Here is a 24,365-nt window from a genome sequence, read left to right as displayed (position 1 = left end):
ATTACATTACCCCATGTAAATATTTGTACAATTATTTTAAAAAATAATACAAAGTTATAACTTTGTCTCAACTAATTGACATTTCTAGATATACTTAGTGATAAAATTCAAATAATCTAGTACAATAATAATGGCAGAGTAAAATATATTTGACCCTATGTATAAAATATCATTATTATAAACTTTTCTAATACATAAACAATTTTATTTTCATTATTATATATATTTTATGCTATTGCTATCTATGTATTAGATCTTTTTCTAAACATAAAAATAAATAAAAAAATTAGTGCAGCTCAATGGCAGGAAAAGGTGAGTTAAGAGAGAGTTTTTTTCAGAAGAAAAGTGATTCTGAGATAATTGAAAATGAAGAATCACTTAGGAAAAGGATATGGGAAGAAAGCAAGAAAAATTGGATGATAGCAGGGCTTACAATATTCACAAGATTTTCATTTTCTGGCATAACTATTGCAACTCAAACTGAATTTGCTGGATATGCACTAGTGATCACTGTTCTCTTTAGATTCATAACTAGAATATTGACAAGTCTTTTTTTTTTTCTCATGATTTTAATGTTTTAAAAATGGAGTTGAAGATTGAAGAGGTGGGATCTTTGGAGATTGGTTCGATTATGGTTCAATTGATTGAGCAATTGAACGGAGTGATTTATAAATAAACAAAATTTTAAAAAGAGTAAAGTTTTTTTTTAAGGAAAAAAAAAACAAAGACGAAAAAAATTGAGTTAAATTCGGGTCAAACCAAACAATTTTGAAAATATTATTTGGTAACTATTTTTTAAACAAATTACAAAAATGTACGTTTTTAGTATATTTTTGGGTTTTGTCTAAATGTTACGCTTTGATGAAATTATATTTATTCTTTGTTGTGTTTCTTCTTTGTAATTGGATTTGACTATCTATTTTACGATTAAAATTATTTTTTTTCTTAGGTCACAATTATGTTTTCTAAATTTTTTAGTTTTTAATAATAATATTTATTTAGGTCTTTTGCTTTAGATTTGTAGTGTCAACCTAATTGTAATGATTAATATTTTGGGTTTGTTTTTCTTGCCTAAAGTACTTTTTTAGAAAAGTCATAATGCATGTAATCTTGTACTATGATTTTGTAAAGACTAAAAAGTATATAATGAAGTTAAATAAAAATTCGAGATAATATTATAAAGATTAAAAATACAGATAGGGATGGCTAGTGCATTGGAGACACTATGTGGACAAGCATATGGAGCAAAACAATATCACATCCATGGAGTATATCTACAAAGATTTTGGATAGTATTATTTTTTACAACAATCTTACTTCTTCCTCTCTTCATTTTTACCACACCAATTTTGGAGGCATTAGGTCAAGAAAAGAGCATTGCTGAAATGGTAGAAAAAATTTCACTTTGGTCAATAGGTTTAGCTTTTGCTATGATTGTATCATTCACTTGTCAAACATTCTTGCAAGCACAAAGCAAGAATGTGATTATTGCTTATTTAGCTGCATTTTCTATTCTTCATCTTTTATTGTCTTGGCTTTTGATTGTTAAGTTAGGGTTTGGATTTAGTGGTGCAATGATATCACTATTATTGTCATCATGGTTACCAAATATTGATCAACTCATTTTTATTATGACAAAATGTCATGATACTTGAAAAGGTTTCTCACTTTTGGCTTTCAAAGATCTTTGGCCTAGTGTCAAGCTTTCTCTCAGCTGGAATCATGATGTGGTAAGAATTTAGATTAGATTTAGCTCAATCTTAAAAAATCGGTTTATATGATGAGTGATGTCATTTTTTATAAACACCTTATTTTGATTTTGATTTATTTTAGTGCACATTCTTATGTAAGATACTATTAGGTTTAATGTGTGGATACAAATTGTGAGTAGGTTGAATTGATAGTTTCTGACAATATATTAGAATTTAAGTTAAATTTGATTCAACTTGACAAAATCGATTTATAAGGAGAGGATGTAACTTTGTACAAACTCTAGTTAGATTTTATTATGGGTTTTGTTTTTTCAATACACACTTTCATACACAACACAATTAGGTGCAATATGTTATTATTTAACGGATTGTCTTAATTTATAGGATCTTCTAACATAATAGAATTTGAGTTAAGTTGAACTTGATTTTATAAAACTAACTTATAAAATAATGGGTGTCATTTTTTTATAAACTTTAGTCAGCCTTTATCTTGATTTTTGGTTTCCAATACATTCTTTCACGTAGGTATAAATAGTGGATGCTCCCAATCGAATTTAGGTTGAGTTTAATGAGTTAGTAATCAAGTTTAATGAGCTAAATGAAATAATAACTTTATTATTTCGTACTAATTAGTTCCATCATTTTTATACTTTGTAAATGAAAGAACTCAACATTTTGAAATTTTTTAAATAACCAAAATTTTCAAAAAAATTTCGCATATAACCAAACTTTCAAAGTAATTACATAAATGACTATTTTTTTAACTATTTTAACACATTGTCGCCACTTGCATTGGCGAATTGCAAATTGGGGCGGTTTAAAACCCCCGCAAATCTTTTTCTTAAGGCAAATTGTCACTTGCATTGGCGACTATACTTAAATTGTAAGTTTTATTGTAAACTATGGGGTTCAAAACCGCTGCCAATTTTTTTTAAAAAAATAATATTTTAAGTGTTGTCGCCAATGCAAGTGGCGACTTGCCTTAAGAAAAATATTTGCGGGGGTTTTAAACGGCCCCAATTTACAATTCACTAATGCAAGTGGTGAGAATGTGTTAAAATAGTGAAAAAATGATCATTTATGTAATTACTTCGAAAGTTTGGTTATATGAAAGAAAAAAAAATTGAAAAACTCGGTTACTTATAAAAAAAATTCCAACATTTTATGTGATTATTAAACAACTTTAAGATTAATTATAAACATATAAGCATTTACAGCCTTGAGTACAGCACAATATTGATTCTCTTAACAACTTTAAGGATGTTAAGATTGTCATTAGTGCTCTATCCATATGGTAATTAATTCTCTCTCTCATTTTTATATTCATCTTTGTTTCATAAGTTCATTTCAAGAGATATAATATTTTCTTGAGAATTTCATTTGAAAATTAATCTTCTCATTGGAGCTTCAATTGTTAAATTTTTGCAGCTAAACATCAATGGATGGGAAATGATTGCCCTTGGCTTTTTTGCTGTAGCTGGGTAAGCATGTTTTACATCATAGTCTCTTTTTCTTTTTTATTAGCAATTGAATCAATCTTCTCAAATATTGTTGTAAGCTAGACTGTAGTAATGTTTATATTGATTTGTAACAATGTAAACTCTAATTTATTTTAGTAATTTATGATATATTTATCAAGCACAGTCACTTCACGATGTCTTCTGATATGGTATGGTGTTTTACACTTGTATGACACTAGTATAATATTTGTCTAAAAACTCAAACAAATATTTTAGAAAAAAATTATTTTACTTCGCCATTTTTTAAAATGGTGTTTGTCACTCGTATGACACTCATACAATATGTGTCAAATAATTCAAACAAATATTTCAAAAAATTGTTAACGTCAGAGGCGGTTTTATAGCCCAGCGAGCCTGGGCACGTGCCCGGGTTCAACCCCCTACTTTTTTTGTATCCCCCACAATCTAATAGTCGATTTTTAGATAAAACCAAGGCAAAATTAGTAAAAACAAGGTGTAAAAACTAAAACAGATTAATAACCAATGTCCCAACCCAATTAATTATTTTTAACCAATGTCTCAACCCAATTAATTATTTTGCCCAGACTGTCTAAAATTCCTGACTTCTGCCACTGGTTAACATGGATCAATGAAAGATTAAAAATATTAAATTTGAGAGAACATTTTTTACTTTTTCATATGTAATTGGATAAATAAATATCAAATAATATTATATATTGTTAAATATTTTTTAATTGCAAAGAATATGGTTTCAACATATATTTATAAGTATGGGTAATCTTTACTATTAGGCTGTGTAAAGATAAACTAAAGCCAGTCACAATTTTAAGATGGTATCATAGTTTATTCAAATTTTATATGGGTTTCTACTATTAGGTCACCTACCATTTATATTCACGCACTAAATTCAATGAAGTTGGATGTGACGATGTGTGTTAGAGTCTCATATTGAAAAGGATATAGTCTCATCGCATATTTATAAGTGGAAATTTCTTACATTCCAAACCAATTTTGTAACGATGGGTTATGTTTAACCAAAATTCTAAGATATATTTATCAGTGTTCTATATTGTTTATATTAATAGTGTCGATATAAGTATGTCGTGTTAGATATTTGTGTTAGAGTTAGTACATCATAGGCCGTAAACGTAAATACATTTGTCAAACTGCATAAATAAATAGTGGGGTTTAATATACGATGCTCCCTGTCATTAGGGCGAGATTCGGTTTTCCCCCCCTGAAGTTTTTTTTTGTGATCTGCCCCCTATAAAACAAAGATTCAGTTTTCAGACCCCCCCTGTTTCTTATTTGGCTGACTCGACTTTAGGAATCTTCCAATGTGGGATCAATAATTTGCTATCACTAAAGTCCAATCAGCCAAACAAGGAACATGGGGGTCTGAAAATATAATCTTTGTTTGGCGGATCACAAAAAAAAAAGCTTCAGGGGGGCAAAACCGAATTTCGCCCTAATGGCAGGGGCCGTCGTATATTTAACTCTAAATAGTGTGTTTATTGTCTTGCAATTTATCATCTTTTTTCTCTTATGTCACTAATTGTTATCCTAACATAATGAATGATTTGGTGTCTATATTTATTTATTTTGATTAACTTGTAGGGTTCGAGTGGAAAATGAACTTGGAAGAGGGAGTTCAAGAGCTACAAAATTTGCAATCGTCGTGACTGCTCTCACATCATTTGCCATTGGATTCATTTTTTTTCTTGGTATTCCTATTCTTGAAGGAAAAGCTTGCTTATGTTTTCACTTCAGATCTTGTTGTGGTTGATGTTGTTGGAGATTTATCATTTATGCTTACACTTTCAATCTTATTGAATAATATTCAACCTGTACTCTCAGGTAATCTTTACTTTCATTCCTAGTTCTAAATTAGTCACAACTCACTAATATTTTGGACACAATAATTCTCTAAATAAAACTCTTTTATTATTTCAAAATTGTTCATTTTTCATATTATTTTGTTGAAGAAAACTTACAAATATATTACAATCATATAATAGGAGTTTCTGTTGGAGCTGGATGGCAAAGCATTGTGGCATATGTAAATATCGATTGTTATTACGTAATTGGTATTTCTGTTGGAGTGGTGATTGGTATTATTTTTAATTATGAAGTCAAGGTAACCAATCTCTTAATTTTTATTTTTTTTATAAGTCCAATCTCTTAATTTAATTTGTTTAGATCTTCTCTATAAAGTTTATATATTGTTAATCAATCATAATTGTTATATTATGAACAAATAAATAAAGAATTTCGTTTTTCACAAGTTTTAACTCAATTGTCAAATACAAGATATTGTTAAATTGGAATTATGTCCTGGTTCAAATCTAAAATATCACAGTTTCACTCCATTCCATTCTATCATGTTTCATTTAGCTTCATTCCATATGTTTCATTCTCCATTCCATTATATTCCATTTTATTCCATTCCACTTCATTCCATCGTGTTTCATTTAGCTTTATTCCATCATGTTCCATTCTATCATATTTCATTCTCTATTCCACTATATTTCATTTTATTTCATTCCACTTCATTCCATCATGTTTCATTCAGCTTTATTCCATCATGTTCCATTCTTCATTCAATTTTATTTTATTATGTTTCATTCTGCTTCACTCTATTCTAGTCCATCAATTCAAACATAACCTTAGATTTTTAATAAATAAACTTATAATGTCTCCTTTATCCCTTCTTTAATGTAGGGTACCTTAGATTTTTAATAAATAAACTTATAATGTCTCCTTTATCCCTTCTTTAATGTAGGGTATTTGGATCGGGATGTTGTTTAGAGTTTTTGTTCAAACTCATAGTGCTCATTATCATCACTTGCAAAACTAATTCGAAAAAGCGGGTAATTTGACTAGCCTGTTGTGTTTTTTTTAATAATGTTGGCATTCTCTATTTCATCAATTTGAAATAGATTTTCCCTCTATTTTTCTTAATTTTTCTTGTTTAGTTGAAGATTATTAAGAAAAATGTATTTAAAATTTCACAGGTAGAGATAGTCCAAAAAAACATTAATAAATGGGCTAGCAGATACAGAGAATTTCTAATATATCGAAATTTTCAAATTTTCGGTACATATCAATTTCAAATTTATGGTATCACAATTTTCTTTTTTGCAAAAAATACCGAAAATTTCAGTAATAAGGAAATTTCCAGTACATCATACCAAAAATTTTAGTTAATTTGAAATTTTCAGTATACCGAAAATTTCAAATTTTCGGTACATACCAGAAATTTCAAATTTATAGTATCACGGTTTATTTCCGATACATCATACCGGAAATTTTAGTTAATTTGAAATTTCCTGTACGAAAATCTCAAATTTATGATATTACAATTTTTTTTTTGCAAAAAAATACCGGAAATTTCAAAAAATTCGGTAATTTTTTCAAAATTTCTGGTACACCCCCCAAATTTCCGATAGAAACGTATAATTTTTGAAAATTAATAACTTTTCAGCAAGAGTATAATGATAAAAGCATAGCTTTTAGAGAGATGCCGAGTATAATTTTGGGGGTGGCAAGTTAAATTTTGCAGTGGAACAAATCTCTTAGCTAATGAAGAATAGTGTTCTGAGATATAGGCATTATCTCTAAAGAGAATCTTTTAGTTTGTAAAATCCAATAATTTGTTTATTCTCTAACCTGATGAATTGAATCAAAATAATTCATTTTAAATTTTGTGACTAAACTTCTCTTTATATGATTGATGATTGTGGTAACAAACCATCATAGATCTTTTCAAGGAATTTTTCTATGTATGATCCGTCTTTGCTATATATCTCACTATGATGTGAGTTCAACTCATTCAGACTTAAGATTTGAGATTTGAACTCTTCTTTCTTCCACCATAATCTTGATTTTTTGAGAGAAGGAAAGCTCCTCGTCTCTTAAAAAAACCAAAAGCTAGTGAGGTTCCCAACAGGTCATTCAGGCTCCTTCCTTTGAAGAACTGGTCAAAGTGTCGACTAATGGCATCAAAACCTACAACTCATTCAAGAGTGCGGTGGAAGAGGACAATGTTACAGAATTTATGCGACGTCTAATTCTCTAATTCTCTAGTAATATACATTATATTACACAGCCTCCATGAAAATCCTGTGTCACCAATTATCTAAAGGAACTTACAACATAGGTTGCGGCGAATTTAGGTGTTGTCTTTTCGCAATACTCACTGCCTGGATGCTGGTGGCGGTGGTGCATGGCTTTGCCCATAAAACCCGACACCAGGTGACCTGTAAAATCCTCCGGTTGAAGACTGTTGTTGCTGCTGCTGCTGCTGCTGCTGCGCTTGCTGAGCCTGTGATTGAGGTGATTGTGATTGCTGATTATTGGGCCTAGTTAAACCCATTGCCACATGCGGAGGCAAAGGAGGTGGAGGTGGAGGTTGCAGGTTGTTTGATCCATATCCATAAGTCATTCCTCCAACCATCATTCCGGTAGATTGAACATACTGATTTGTTGGTGGATTCATCTGTGAATGAGGAGGTGGAGGGAGTGTGGAAGCAAATGCAGATTGTAATTGATTGGTTTGTGATATGGACTGCATGGTTGGTGGTGTCGATGACACGTTTGTGGAAGAAGGTTGTTGCAAAGTGGCGAAAAAAGAAGAGTTCCTGGTATCAGAACTGTTGACATCAGAAACAGGCGTTTGATGTTCAAGTTTGGGTCTTTTCTCTGGATAGAAACCGGGTGGTGGTGAAGGATACCCGGGAGAGTTTAAGCTACCATTCATGGAGGCAGCTTCTTCAGCAACAAGAGAAGAAAGAACAGATGTAAGCATGAGAGCAGAGGATGTAGAGGCAGCAAGCCTAGCAGCAATAGCAGCTGCTGCAGCCTTGGTATCTTCCTCGGTAGTTTGGAGAGGAGCAAATGACATACTAGGTTGGGTCAAAGAAGACTGAAGAGGGATGCTGTTCGGTTGAACGGGTGGAATATTCTGTTCCAGCACCCATGGGGTTTCTGGTGGTTGGACAAACCTCTCCCGGATACTGGCTAGCCGCTCAATCTGCTCTTGTGCAGCCTGCAAACAGAAAGAAAAAAAATTTGAAGTTGTGGGATTTTAAATAAAAGGAGAGAAATTAATAAGAACGTTTGACTCATACAAAAGACTAAACACTAACTCCTATACAGAGAAATCAAGACTATGATTCCTAAGGGAAATCAAGAAACAAATCAAAATAATATTTAAGTAATATAAAAACTAATTCTAAAAGATAATCTAAAACTCAAAGATTATAACCTGGCACTAGAAAGTAAACTAAGATACTCTTTTTTTGTCTCAACCCTCTGGTTCCCAAAGGAAGGAGACTCTGGCAATTTGGAGTTTGACCGGGTGATAAGTAAAGTCTGGCTAAAGATTGTTCCTATAGGGATTTGAGCTCAAACATATTTTAAGACATTTTCTTATATTCTAACAAAAATCACAACTTGGGAGCCTCAAAATCTATTATGTCTAATGGTAAGGAGGATGTTCAAAATTGTTTATTGGGTGCTAAGAAGCAGCTAACCATGATTTCTACACGGTTTGTTCATAAACCTTGAAAACAGCCGAAAAGTACATCCAGACTAAAATGTAATTGGTTAGATAGAACTTTCATTTAGCATATCACAAGAACTGGGATAAAATTAGGTAGTTGGTATAAGGTTTTAGAATTAGGTCTAAGATAGAAACGCTTCTCTTTAAAAAAAAGTCCTTGTCTAACAAAGTGAAATCAAATTGTATATAGGCAAAGTGAGCTGGAGGCCAATTTGTTCTAACTTTTAGACAATACACTCTCTTGTACTTGACCACTAGCTAGCTAACTATACACACTTCATCACTAATGGGCCTTCGAGGAAAATTCCAACGCCAACACATCACTGAATATATCAGTGTGGCCCAAGCTAGACAACGCTGTTACTTTACAGATTGAGTTCAAGTCATGAACTGCAATTCGAGCCTTACCTCTGCTTGTTGCAGAAGGCAACTGCCACATCAGGGTTGGAGTTATCATGGCCGTCGTAGGAATTTTTTCCCATGTTCCTCTTTACATTATTAACCTTCTTGACTCTATCATCTCCTAGTACCTCCCTTTTTGCAAATTCCATCTTTGTTGGGTCAATGTCCTCTTTGGACTCTATTCTGGAATCACATTGAGATGTATTCCCCGTGAAAGCGGTTCTTGTTCTTGCTCCAAAAAGTTGAGGGGCTCTAAATGATATTTATTGGTTTACCCTATTTCTACCACTAGTGTCTCTTCTCTATCACCATGGTTCGTGAACTTTACAACCAAATTTTCCCTTCAATTTTTTTGTTCCCAAGTCACATTGTGGTTGTTCTCTTTCCTTTAAAACCAAATCTCCAATTGAGAGTGTCCTCTCTCAATGCCAGTACAGCAACCCATAAAAGTTTCATCTCCTCCAGCACTCCAGTGGCCTTAAAATACTAATCTGTCTTTATCAGTTGCCAACGCACCTCCTTGCAGTCAAATTTTTGAATCATTTTCAAGAACATCCCACAGCTCCAAGATCTGAGCCTTGATAGTAATTGATTGGAACTGGTAATTTATTACAAAGAAAACAGAGATAAATTCCAATTAGAAGGATAGATCACTATAGAACTTTGAGGTCTACACCTCAAATACCTAAAGCCGCCCTAATTTTGTCAAATGACAGCATTTCTTTCTCTACAAATCTCAATTTATTTATAAGTTGTAGGCGTCTCTCACCTTACAATGGTTGAATTAGGCTCACCTCAATTTCTAAGATAGTATTAGTCTATCCTAAATTTGTTGGGCCACTTATTATCAAGTCACACTCTACTTTGTCTAGTCCTAGACATGAGTGGTATGTTGAGAATCTCACTTTTGGATGAGATATGACATGGAAAAAAAAAGTCTTTGCAAGTGGGATGCAGAGCAGGGTTAGTGAGGTTGACTTAGGCTCGACCCAAATAATTAACTCTCTTCTAGACATTTACGTCCATTACTCACCCACTAATTAACTCTCTTCTAGACATGCTTCAGAACAGTTTTGAAAGGAAAAACATGCCCATGGAGGAAAAAATTGATTCTCTGCCTACTGCTGCCAAGAAAACAAGGATACAGAGGGAAGGACAATAACCACTCTGAGTAAAAGAGTGGGAACAGAACAGAAATGTTGCCGACAACGTCATTTTCGTAAACTTAACATGTATAACAATGTGAGAGGAAAGTCAGATACATAACATGACGATATATGTTAAATACATAGCATGGCCAACTTTTCCAGGTGGACGGTCAATTTCTAGGATTTAACTACTACAAACCAATCTTAAAGCACGAGAACTGAAAATATAATAATAGCTTTGAGAAAAACAAAAAGAAACGGTTTATTTTGATTTGATGAACTATTTATTTAAAGTTAATACAACTAAAACAAATATTTTCTATTATTTTAAAAATTAATGAATTAAAATCTCAAAATCCTCAAGTAATACAATGTATCATAAGGTCAAAGTTAACAAAAAGTTGGTTTGATTCTTTATTATCGTAATATATTAGTATTGTAGCACATCAAGATTCAACAAACACTTAGAAAAATACAACATATTCCAGGGGAAAGATAATATTTCACACATGGAAAAAGAACAGAGACAAAGATAGAAGACAGATTCTTACTAGCAATTGAGAATGCACAACTTCTTGACTTGATTCCTGAAAATTTTGAGGTTAGCAAAGCAGCCATCAATTGTTTCTTTGAATATAAGCATATTTTAAAAACAATTTCACCTGTTCCTGCAGTGCTTCTTTTAGCTGGGAAAGCAAAGTGGCCCTAGCAGCCTTCGCATTTTCTAGTTGCACCATATATTGTTTAAGCTCCTTTTCCTGCTGTTGCAAGTCATGAACCAAAGTGGGTCCAGGCTGATTTCCTGAAGTTACATGTAAAATTGATTAATTAGAGAAGCTCCTGCACTAAAAATCTGGACATAACTAACTACAGCAAAGATTTTAGGTAGTATTACAAGTTTATGTTACTAATTATTTGGACCGTGCTGAACAACAAAAAATAATATTGCAACTTACATAACTAATGTTTGCATACAGTATACCCTAGGGTGTGTTTGGTTCGAGGTAAATGGAGGGGAGGGGAGGGGATGTTTATAATAAAATGTGTTTGGTTCAATTTTTAGGAGGGGGGGAGGGTAGCAAAATCCCTCCAATTCACATTTTTTGCGTCCCCCAGAATCGGGGGATTCGGAGGGGAGGGAATGTGGCTATTAATATTTAATAAATTAATATATTTACTAAAATACCCTCAATTTTATTTTATTATTTCAAAATTATTATTTTCTTTCGTCTGCTTCTTCTTTTTTTGTGATTTTTCTCTATTACTTATATCGATTTTTATAATTATTTTTTATCTTTAAATTATTATTTTTATTTAATAAAAATTATAATCACTATAATTTTTTATTTTTATGTTTATTTATATTAATTTTTTTCTAATTTTGTTATGTATTCTATTATATATATTATTTATATAAAATTTTAAACCTTCATTTATATATATATATATATATATATATATATATATATATAAAAATAAAAAAAAAGTTTGCGTCGAAAGTTATACTATGTATCAAGTTTCAAGTGTATTCAATTTTCTTAACATTACGTGGTAAGTTATAAATTTTTAATCACTCAATATTACAAATATTATTTTCAAAAAATTATTTATAAAATTTTCACCTTTGAATATCATATCAGTTATATAAAATCATAAGGACAAAAATGTAAATTATTAATAAAATATCTCTCCTCCCCTCGTGAACCAAACATATTTTTAACCAAAATCTCTTCCCTCCCCTTCTCTCCCCTCGTTTGAACCAAACATACATATAATTAATAAAAATCCCTCTCATTCCCTCCCCTCCCCTTCTCTCCCCTCGTTTGAACCAAACATACATATAATTAATAAAAATCCCTCTCATTCCCTCCCCTCCCCTCCCATTCCCTCCCCTCCCCTTCCCTCCATTAAAATCCCCCCCTCCCCTTCCCATACCAATACATTCTCTTTATTTACTTTCTCTCCATTGTTTCTCTTTTTAAATTTATTTTCTACAATAAGTGTTTGGCTATATGCCGGCCTCACTTAGTGGGATACGGCTTTATTGTTATTGAGTGTTTGGATAGTATGGCTTAATTAAGTGTTTAGGTTTGTTTGCAACAGAATTTGAGATATATAGTTGCATAGAAGATATGGCGGTTATCTAGTACGTTTTTATTCCTTTGGCAATTGGAAGGTCAAGGTTCAATGCTGCATGAAACTAGTTACCAAATGAAGTGTCAATTCCAACATCCTATGTTTCTAATGTTACATGAAATGAAACTAAAACTGGTTTGTGTTAGAGATACTCGGTTAAGGCATGACAGTAGGCGCCTGTGCCAGCGGACATGCTGTCAGTTTTAGTTTATGTTGTAACAGTAGGCAATTAGTTTGTGTTGTAACAGCTCCTTGATTTCTGGAACTTTTTCCTTGATTTAAGGTAGTTTAGCTTAACTATAAATAGAGTTGAATCTATTATACTCGGTAACAATGAAATCATAATAATATATTCTGAAATTTCAATAGTTTGTAAGGTGAGGATTGTCCAAGATTTATAAACACTACTTAGGTCATACATGTAGTCGATGTGGCACTCTCAACAAACCATGCCGCACTTAGATCTAGAAATCTGACATGTGAACTGAAGCGGGTGGAATAATAGTGATCTCAACATTGCAAGTAAACATTTATATTTCAAACAATATTTCAATTATGATAATCATGTATTATCGGGAATGTCCATAAAAAATGGCTCAAAAGGAGAACACTTGAGAAAAAAATCTGTCATCAGATAATTCATGTCAAAGCAAGAAACTTGAGTTCATTAACTCCCTTACCTTGAGACAGTGTATTTTCAACATCTTCTACAAGCTTACCCACTTGACATACAGCATCATTACACTTGCTCAGGGCAGTTTCTTCATTAGGATGTTCTTCATTTACAGAATGCAGTGCTGTTATTATTTTTTCTGGCAAAGATCCGATAGCTAGTTTCTGCAATGAAGATGACCAAGATTTACCTCAGGATCAAATATACCAAGACAAAACATAATAATATGTGAATAAATCATATATCAGACAGTGCAGCAGCAACTTGCTTACTAATCTCAATGATTGGGCGTCCCTCTTAGCTATTTTGATAGGATTTGAATTTGAATTCTTTCCATTGCTTACAGATGATGGAAGGGGAATCTTGCTCATTATTTCACCCTTGAGACCCTGAGACCGCGAACCAAAAATCTTTCTCTCCTCCCAAATGTCAATCTAAACATGAGAAAATGAAATGGTAAGATGTTAAATCAAATTGCACTTGTTCAAAGTAAAAGTCCACGCGCCTATTAAAATATAATGCCCTGGTAGATGCTGGTATGGGTCATGCCCTTAAAAGAAATAATATAGATTTATATACCACCATTATCACTCATTACAATTAAGATATTAAAAAGCATGAAAAAACTTTGCAATGAAATTTTTCCTACAGCAGTGGAGGTTTCTAGGATATTTGTAACACTTATATGGGCTCCTATCAAAGGATCCGTTTGTTAGAATCAGTTATGATAAAATTATTTGAATCTCTTGATTGATTTGATTATACATGAGCATTTTTAGAGTGAGCTTCTCAACTCTTACTCTTAGACTAAATGCAAGCTGTTACATCAGCTTGTAACAAACTCTAACTATACGAAAACTAACAGTAACCAATCCTAACAACAGTAACTGAATTGTACTAGTAAACAGTAAACAAAAAACCTAATAATAAAGGCTACTAGAGAACAACACTTATTTCTAACAAGTTTATAGTTATCTGGCTCGTAAGCTCTTGATTGATTTGATTATAAATGAGTATTTATAGAGGTAGTTTCTCAACTCTCACTCTTAGACTAAGTGCAAGCTGTTACAACAGCTTGTAACAAACTCTAACTATATGAAAACTAACGGTAACCAATCCTAACAACAGTAACTGAATTGTACCAGTAAACAGTAAACACAAAACCTAATAATAAAGGCTACTAGAGAACAACACTTATTTCTAACACGTTTATAGATATCTAGCTCGTAAGCTCATGAGAGCTCACTGTAGGTGCGCTGTATAATAGCCTAGCCCTATAACCGACTGTAACTAACTGTTTCACACAGTTAGAAGCAGCAGCAAAGTTAGACCATGATGGTTCCATCTGTTTTCCTCGTTTCAAAAGAGATTATATGCCTCCCACATCCTTGACTCCTAGTTCTCAAGGTAACTGCTACAAACCCTCCTGAACTTATGCCCCTACACAAACTCCATCAACTACAGGTGTTGTAGATAATTTATCTTATACTGTAGTTATTTTTACTATTGTTAGTAGTATTTTATATTAGGGCCTTTAGTCCATTAGTTAGGCCCATTAGATTAGAATATTCTATATAGAGAGATTAGAGTTCGTAAATTTTTATACACTTAAAATATATTATTTAGTTTTCACATTAGCTTCCTATTTTGAGGGGTCTTGCTTCCGCTTAAACCCTAGCCGCCGTCACGGCGGTTTCTTATTTGTGTCCGCCTTCATTGTGGTACCTTGTATTTGTCCGCCTTCAATGCGGTTTATTCTACCTCTCTGCCTTCATTGCGGGATTTTTTAGTGCCAGAAAATATGGTTCGTCTGCGACACTGTTCATCAGAGGCCCTGTTCACCCAAGAAACAGTTCATTGCAGAGGCACTGTTCACTTTTTTTTGAAAAAAAAATTGATTGAAGGTTGTGTTGGCGGTCCTTTTTTATTCTATTGAGAAACACATTCGCATGACATTCATCAATATGTCGGAAGGAGGATAGGTTCAACTCATCCAATATGAAGTAGAAAGTTTGAGATCCTTCCTTTGTAAATTAGAGAAACCAACAGGTACTTCTTTGATACAAAACTTAATAAAAAACACTCAAAAACCAACATGTTTTATTAGAGATAATCAACTCTTCTTCTAATTCCATCCTAATGTTTGTTTTGTCAAATCCCAGGCCTCCAATGAGATCATTCTCAAAGGTCTGCTTGACAAGGATGGATTCCACAAATTTTCTGGCATGGTCAATCATTCTGCCTCTACTGCTTTATCTCGTAATAATGTGTCTCTTAAGTCAATTCCTCAGAGATCCTTCTACAAACACATCTATTGCACATGCTATGTCTTTTTCTACTTGGCAATCTAATATTTGGATAACCAAGTGTGGAAGTTCGATCTTTGATCCTAAAGTCTTGTAATATTCTCATTTCTAATAAAAATATAGAGTTTTGTTCTTCTTGTTGTCTAAATAAATCTTATTGATTGCCTTCTCATTCATCTATTAACAATCATACTTCACCTTTTGAACTCATAGAGTAATTTGCGGGGTCCTACTCCATTTACATCAACCACTGGTTTTTTCTATTATATTAAATTGGTATATGCCTTTACAAGATTCACTTGGATCTATTTATTAAAGGAAAAGTCTGATGCATTATGGTGCCTCATAAGGGCATCATTGGATTGACATATGCTTTGCTGTGAGGAAAGATTGTCAGTTTATGTCCCAACTTCTTGAATCTCACTGGACTGCAGTCAAGCGTATTCTTAGGTACTTCAAAGGCACCATCACCTCGGGACTTCATTTGAAACCTATTAACACTTCTACTTTCCCATTACTGGCCTGCTGTGATGCAGACTGGGGATTTGATCTAGGTGACAAAAGGTCAACCTCTGGTGCTTGCATCTTGATAGGCCCAAATTTTGTCTCTTGGTGAGCTAAGAAACAACCAGTTATTTCCAAATCTAGCACTGAAGCTGAATACGTAAGTCTTGCTCTTGCAACTTCAAAAATGCTATGGGTTCAATCTCTGCTCACTGAAGAGGGTGTTCTCTGCACAACTGCTACTGCTCTGCGTGAAAATATGATTACTATTGTCCTGGCTCACAACCCAGTTTTCCATGCTCGTACATAGCACATGGAACTTATTCTATTTTTTTGTCAGGGAAAAGGTACTTGGCAAGAATCTCAAGGTCACTCATGAACTTGGGCACTCCCAATGTGTTGATATCCTAACCAAGGTGCTACCTCTCTCTAGATTTGAAGACCTTAGAGTCAAGCTCATTGTGTGACTCTAATCAACTCAAACTCAGTGCAGCTTGAAGGGGACTGTCAAAGAATCAGTATTTAATAAGTAAGCTTGTAAGAGCTTTTGTAGGTGCACGGTATAATATCCAGCCCTGTAACTGACAGTAACTAACTGTTTCACACAGAAGCAGCTGTAACAGCCATAACAAACTGTAACAAACTGACTGACACGTGTCATTCACTCCTAGGCATTACCTGCTATAGCAGGTCATCAAAAAGATTATAAATAGATATAATTCAGTGTAATCAAATCCATTCATAAAATACAGATTTATTCTCATAGACTTCAAGAGAATCTTGGCTAATATTCAACATTCTAACGGCTCTGACCAAATGTAACTGAACAACAAAGACAGTAGCATTGTAAAATTTTAAAAAGACACAGACCTAACTAACAAGAAAACTCGTTACATGTTAAGTCATGGTTATTTTACAAGACAAATGAAAATTCAATTTTATTTTAGTTTCGGTTTTGGTTTTAAACAACATTGCGGAGAAAATCACATATGCTAAGTGTGAAGAGGGTTATTGCATTTGTGAGTTCGAACCAGCCCCAAGACATCAAATGTCCCCAAAACCTTTTACCATCACAGTTGTACTTATTTTTAAATGAGATGAATTACTAAACTTATTACAGGCTGAATATGACCAGAAGAACATAGCTAGGGGAACACTGAGTAATGTTAGGAGGATCTAAAGGTAAGCAAAGTTGTTTCATGTGTTACTAAATGAAATAAAATATTACTTGACTCTTTTCAAATCAGCATGTGTTATTGTACTTTATCAATATTTTTCCTTACATGAAACCATTATGGAAATTGTATCTATAATATGATTTTATTACTCTAGTATCTATGTTTTTCTTACTTCTATATATACATCGTCCTATACCTATTACCCATACATTAGTTATAAAAAAAATCATACATGTAAACATACACATACTTTTACCAATACCGGTACTCAACCATAGCCATGCTGCCAAAATGAGTATATTTAGAACAGCATATATTAAGAAGTAGGTTCTTCAATCTGAGAGTCCATCATTCTTTCAACCATAGCAGTTCAGTTCAATGTTCATTCTAATAAAACCCAAAAAAACAAACAGTAAAAAATACCCAAGCCCAACTCACAAATCTACAGAGTTAATAAAAAATTGAGCAAGATATAAACAGATTTACTGTACTGAGCATTTTAATGCAATTGATTAACAGGACTTCTGGCAAGTGAGAATGGAACTTACAAGCCTGATTACTGAATTCTTTCCTGACTCATCACTTGCATAAACACGCTTGAGAGCTGATGGAAGAACTTTCCAGAATTCATTAACGAACTCGTTGCCTTTGCGCTTACTAGTTTGTATGATGTCATTAGCCAAGTTCAGAAAAGGGACACGCTGATCTTTCTGGGAAGAACTGAACAATTTATTCCATGTTTCAACAATATATTTTGCTCTATTCCGGTGAGAAACACACAATCGGGATACAGCTGATTGGATGTTTAAGAAATACATTTTGCCAATACAATAATCAAATACAAAGCAAACTGGAAGGAGCAAATCATGGGAAAAATATATATGAACTAAACTGAATCACATCAAAATCAAAACTAATATTAGTCAGAAAGTTATTTAATTAATACGGAAAAATAGACAATATCTCTTTCCATTTGCCAAACTACAGCATGCAGCCTGCATATTGATAAATTTGGTACAAAAGAGAAATTATTGAGATTTCAAGGTATAAAGGAGGAAAAAGACGTGAAAAGATAAAATGTGGGCCAAACTGCATTTTAGATAAAAAAAGTCAAGACCAAATTGCAAAAATGGACAAAAGTTGGGGCCTAACTGCTTTTGAAAGAGCTTTTTAGAGAGGTTGCAGAAGCAGCAGACAAAAGATAATGCTGACAGGTCAAGAAACTATATATGCTAAATGGGATGAGGATTACAGAAAGCGTGTGCCTTTGCAAAGTGTATAAACGGGTCAACAGGCAATTCAGATGGATCTGGAGTAGGTTAAGGCAAAAGACAAAACAATCTTATCACCCGCAGTAACATCCTTCATTCGTGCATAATACGAAGATGCTGAAACATAACAATAGGACATGGAGTGGAAGGAATAAATAGGCGACTTTGACAAATCACTCTGACCAACTGAATAGGGAACTATTTCTTAGGTAACAACCTCTAATGTCACCAAAAAAAATACATACAGAGGTATCCTCAAAACATGTGATATCAGCATATATGTTGAAGCAATGAATTGAAGAGAAATAACATATATAGTTACAAAAAATGCACTTGATGGCACAAGCCAAAAACTTATCAAGACTTGGTATAAGATTGATGACTAAACAAGTAAAAACAATGACACTTAGAGTCTTGGAGGAATAATTAAAAGTTGATCCTAGGGAAACGAGATGAAATGAGGCACTTAATTGTTCAAAGAAGAAGTTGGCATTCCATTTATCAAAACCAACAGTAAGCACAAAGTCATCAAAAAAACTGTGCATTGTCAATTAAAAGGGCATAGGTAGTTTCAATCAAATGATGGTATTTACTTTCTGCAATAACATTTTAGTGAGGAATATGTGGGCAAGTGAATTGACAGTGGAAAATGAAAATGTTATTACATTGAAAATTCAAAGAGAGAGAAATAGATGGGATGCCCAAACTAAGTTCAAAATTTATTAGAGAAACTTTGAAAGATATTAAGGAACTCTAAACATTCTTTCATTAGACAAATCAAGGTACACCTTGGAAAGTTTTTATCGAAATTAAAAGTACCGAAATCCTAAAATAAAACTAACATGACTTGAATCCCAAAGACAAGAAAGAACATAGTCAATAGCTCCAATGGAAGGTTTCTCTTATAACATGGGTTGAGCCTAACTCATCCCTACAAAACTGACTTATAAGGTGAGAATTGCCTTTATTTATAAACAAATGTCCAGGTCATATATTGTCCAATGTGGGACTCTTAACAGTTTCATTGCCATAATTTATGTACCGGAGCTTAATAAAGCAGAGATAACAAAAATAAATATCATCATTAAAACAACCCAGACAAAACTAAGAGAAGTGTTGGATACATTCAATGCTTTGTTGCGAATTGTTGAGTTTCCGCAACTTCTCGGTCAAAACTTTCCCATCAAACGCGCTGTTTCCCATACTGCTTTATGACAAGTTTTACACATCCGAGATCCTCCTATAATTCACAGGAAATGAATATCAACTCAATGAGAGATTTGATGCTAGAACTAAATAAAAAGGCATAATAAATATCATGGAAATCCATTGTAAGAAAAAGGAAATCAGCTTCTACTATCTATTATCCAATTAATAATGAGTGGAAAAAAACAAAATATATTATAAAACAAGAAATCACTAACAAATAATTAAACTGTTCCTTAATTAGAAGATGTGGAAAAAAAAAACTAATTATGCAACTCTAAGAATACTAGTTAAGGTCGCCATGAGCTGCTCCTAGTGTATAACGTATAGTATCATGCTGTTAATCAATGAAAACAATAGGAAAACAGTGTCCAAAGCGACATCTAACAACAACTGATATTGATTGAATGCGGACAAATTTAGTGTCACACGATCAAATGTCATCTAATTCTTCTTATGAAGTAAAAGATGCATTTAGAATTAAGAACTGTCATAGCACCGAGCACTCTATCTCTCTCTCTCTCTTTTCAGAGGTTATGCTGTGACTTGTGAATGCTTCATAGATTACATTTGAGTATTCGCCGACGAAAGAATAAAAATCAAAAAAGCGGTGCAAACCGTAAAATCAGTGTATTCATTTTAATACCAATCATATATGTATGGAATCATCTTAAAAAGGGAGTTGCTATGGTATCTTGATAAATACTGTACCAGAAAAGAGTCGTCAAAAATTTAGTAATCATAGCTTTTAAAATAAATACAATAAAATACATAATAAATGAGTAGAGTAAATACATAAAAATCTTGATTATTAATGAGCAAGGTAAAATCGTAAATTGTGGAATCACAATGCTTACTAACATTAAAAAAAAAATCTAAAACTCGTATATGGATATAAATTCATAGATATTAATATAAAATAGCATTAGTAAGACAAAGAAAACCTTAAGTCACTTGAAATACTTTTGTAAATTTAAATTGATAAGCATAGCTCACATATAAGATAATTAAAACCTTAAATCACATTTCAAATACTTATATAAATTTAAATTTACTCAAAAGCATAATCGCGTACACGTTTCAAAGATCATAAGATTATACGATTCATCGATTAACAGGGTATATTCCACCTGATTCCATCAAAATACGATTATGCATATACTCTTAATAGCTGAGGGCAAGCATGATAGCAAAATCGTGGAATTTTACGATTCAAATCAAGATTTTAACTACCATGTTAGTAAGAAAATCAAAGTTTGGTAATTCAATAAACTCATAATATGTTTGATATGCATGTCTGAGTAGTATAAATTGTTTATTCAGGCACCAATTGTTTACATTATGCGCTTCACATTCTAGAGTTAGTTGCACTCTTTATAGGAGTCAGATTCAACAGCAAAAAAACAGTAAAATTAAGAGAGGCTTTCGCATGAGGGAGTAAGTACTGCAGACTTGAGCTTCAAAATCATAAGAACCCGAGTTCAAACTCGGACTGGAAAATTCCTTGGCCAGGCCTCCCAGCAGAATTCCAAATGACTAGGGCACATTTCTCCATGAAACCGGAGGATTAAGAGTTAAGACTCAAAAAGTTAGTGTTATTAATAGCAAATCGCGGAAAATAGCATATGTTCAGAAATCCAATATGAGAAATAGAGAATGGTGTAGCAGGTAAATAGTGGAAGCCGCGGCACGGTTAAAATATAAAATAAAGCATGTTGCACACAAATAAAAGTTACACAAACAAAAAATTTTAAAAATAGCGGACATAAAAACTGACAAAAAATTCAAAATCTCAATATTTCAAACAGCTAATAAACATAGTCGCATACATTGAATGAAAAGGAGATAAAGGAACGAAGTGAAGAACATAGCGGTTACCTTCTCTTCTTTACGTGAGGCGATGAGTTGCGTCTTTATCTAGTTACAAGTACTGAAGTTTTATTGGTCTAGGTATTATATATAATACGACTAACTGATTCACCATTTCATATTTTGCAGTAATTTTTCAATTTAAACGCGCCAATTTACTGCAAATAGCAGACTAAACATATTATATCAAAAACACGTCAATATATTGCAAATAGCAGAGTCGACGTATTGTTTCAAAAACGCGCCAATATACTGCAAATAGCAGAGTTGACATATTGTATCAAAAACGCGCCAATATACTACAAATAGCAGACTTAACATATTGTTTCAAAAACGTGCCAATATAACGCAAATAGCAGAATTGACAAATTGTATCAAAAACGCGCCAAAACACTGCAAATAGCAGAGTTGACGTATTTTATCAAAAATGCGCCAATATACTGCAAATAGCAGGCTTAACATATTATATCAAAAACACTCCAATATATTGCAAATAGAAGAGTCGACCTATTGTTTCAAAAACGCATCAATTTACTGCAAATAGCAAACTTAACATATTGTATCAAAAACGCGCCAATGCACTGCAAATAGCATACTTAAGCAAATAGCAGACTTAACATATTGTATCAAAAACGCGCCAATATACTACAAATAGCAGACTTGACATATTGTATCGACTTTCGTATCAGCTACCCTAAATTCCAACGCATAATAGCGGTATAGCGCAGACGATGCACAATACTATATCGTTTTTTTTACTAATTCCAAACTTAAAATGATTACATATATAATTAGAGTGTTTGTGTGTGCATATACTTTTACATTGATTTTCACTAACCTATAAGGTTATAACTACAAAATCAAATGATCTTTACACATCTTTATGCAACCATGGAGTTTCTATAGCCTCAAATTTCAGATTTCACACTAAGAACATTAAAATAAACATTATTCACACAGTTCTTGAGCTCATTGGGGAAAAAAACTATCAAAACGGTGAGAAAATTGACATGGAAGTGAAATTGAGTTTGGAATTGAAAATTGAAAAGTGAAAAGTGAAAAAGCTGTGAGGAAGTGATGTAGGGTTTAGATCTAGAAGGGGACTTACGAAGATTGTGTGAGATTGTCTTGACGACGTCGTTTAGTTCGTTGCTGCGGAAGTGGAACAAGGAAGAAAAGATAGTGTAAATGAATGTGATGTTTGTGTTTTTGTGTGTTTCAAATGGGGGAGGAAATATTTTAGGGTGTTTTTGTTTACTTTAGGTTGAAAATGAGAAAATATATATTTTTACCAAATAAGAGAAAAAGGGTCAAGATTTTTACTAGGACAAGTAATAACTCCAAAAATATCTTGTCACATGTAAATATATCTTAAGAATATAACTTTTTCAAAAATATTTTTCATCTTCTCCCACTAAAATCTTTGGTAGGTAATTGATTTTGGTGAGCTCTCATCATAGTCATACCACTAATATAAATTTTTAATAAACAAAAAAAAATGATTAATGACATCTTTGGTAGGACAATAGAGTCTCAATATTAATGTTAATTTGAAGTTGCTGAAATTAGGGATGTTTGCGGTGCGGTTTAGGCGATTTTGATGTAAAAAATCATTCGAATCGCAAGAGAAAAAAGTTTGCGATTCGGTTTGGTTCGGTTGGCTTTTAGAAATAAAATCAAACCAGACCAAATTAATGCGGTTTGGGTTGGTTCGATCGGTTCGATTTTTTTACAAAAATTTATTGAGTCATATATATATATATATATATATATATATATATATATATATATATATATGACAACATAAATTTGTATTTATGCGTTATCAATTAACAATAAAATTCATCATATTTAGATAACAACTTTTCATTTAATATACAAAAATATGATTATATAAAAGTGGAATAAAAAACATAAAATAGTATAAAACAATATTAAAAACATTACAATGAAATAAATAAAAAAATGAAAGATTAGAGAAGATGAAAAAGAAATAGCAGAAGATATGAGAGATTATATGAGAAAGCGAACATTAAAAACGTAATTGGAAGAGAGAACAATAGAATAAAAATAATAAGATAAAAAAAAAAGAGCGTAAGTGATGAAAGACTAGAAAAGAATAGGTGATATGTACATGGAAAAGAAGATGAGATGAATATGCAATACCGTTATGAGAGATTAGTGTATACTTAAACTAAAACCTTAAGTGTAGGAAGAGAAAATCATTTGTAATCGTAAGGTTAAGGCATAATAGGTTTGAGTTTGGGTTAGATATAGGTCAAGTGATGTTTAGGAGTTGTAACATAATGCGGTTTGGTTCGGTTTGTAAAATTCAAACCGTAAACCCAACCGAACCGCGCGGTTTGTTAATAAATTGCTCAAACACATCTAAACCAAATGCAATTTTTTGCGGTTTCGGTTTGGTTTGGTTTGGTTTTGCGATTTTCTATTGGGCTAGTTTGGTTTTGAACACCCCTAGTTGATACGTAGTTTTTAAAATAATCGTGGCAAAATATAATGGATTTTTATGCTATAATTTAATGGATATTTCATATTTATAATCGTTCTCCAATCATATAACGAGATCAAACTAAGTTGTCGTTCTCGTCTTTTATTTGAGTCTTTTTGTGAACATTAATTGAATTGCAATAATGTTAATAAAAATGAAAACTACAACTTTAATTGTGATGGAATAAATAAGTCACTCGGCTCATCACATTTATTCATTCAAATCTCATCTAGCCGACTATTTATTTTATCTAATTTTTTTTTCTCGAGCATATATTCATTTGACAATGAACTTCAATCAACATAATATTTGGTCTAATTCTATGCAAAATGATGGAAGTCTTCTTTGCCATTATGTGGTTTTTTAAGTATAACTCTTCTTGACACAGGTACTGTTGGTGATTTTAG

At 32.5% G+C, this 24,365-nt stretch overlaps 1 protein-coding gene and 1 pseudogene across 2 annotated transcripts; one reads left to right on the top strand and one right to left on the bottom strand.

The window, feature by feature from the left end:
• Positions 1-401: 401 nt before the first annotated feature.
• Positions 402-6,165, top strand: LOC131598817 (protein DETOXIFICATION 21-like; annotated as a pseudogene).
• Positions 6,166-7,141: 976 nt separating this feature from the next.
• LOC131594493 (uncharacterized) lies at positions 7,142-22,715 on the bottom strand. 2 transcript variants are annotated; one of them, XM_058866643.1, is made up of 9 exons: positions 22,558-22,698; positions 21,459-21,607; positions 19,499-19,614; positions 17,652-17,896; positions 13,388-13,549; positions 13,123-13,279; positions 10,969-11,108; positions 10,858-10,893; positions 7,142-8,240 (listed from the first exon to the last, which is right to left on the bottom strand). In XM_058866643.1, exons 3-9 carry the CDS (start codon positions 19,575-19,577, stop codon positions 7,389-7,391), a joined length of 1,671 nt encoding a protein of 556 aa, XP_058722626.1. In that variant the 5' UTR covers positions 19,578-19,614; positions 21,459-21,607; positions 22,558-22,698; the 3' UTR covers positions 7,142-7,388. The 2 variants fall into 2 exon arrangements, with proteins under 2 accessions (XP_058722626.1, XP_058722625.1); XM_058866642.1 differs by lacking the exon at positions 21,459-21,607 and having other exon boundaries at positions 22,558-22,715.
• Between the last annotated feature and the right edge of the window lie 1,650 nt (positions 22,716-24,365).

The sequence above is a fragment of the Vicia villosa genome, linkage group LG4 (genome assembly GCF_029867415.1).
Source record: "Vicia villosa cultivar HV-30 ecotype Madison, WI linkage group LG4, Vvil1.0, whole genome shotgun sequence".
Taxonomy (NCBI): Eukaryota; Viridiplantae; Streptophyta; class Magnoliopsida; order Fabales; family Fabaceae; genus Vicia; species Vicia villosa.
Note: the sequence above shows the minus strand (reverse complement) of the source record. Positions and strands in the feature narration are given on the sequence as shown.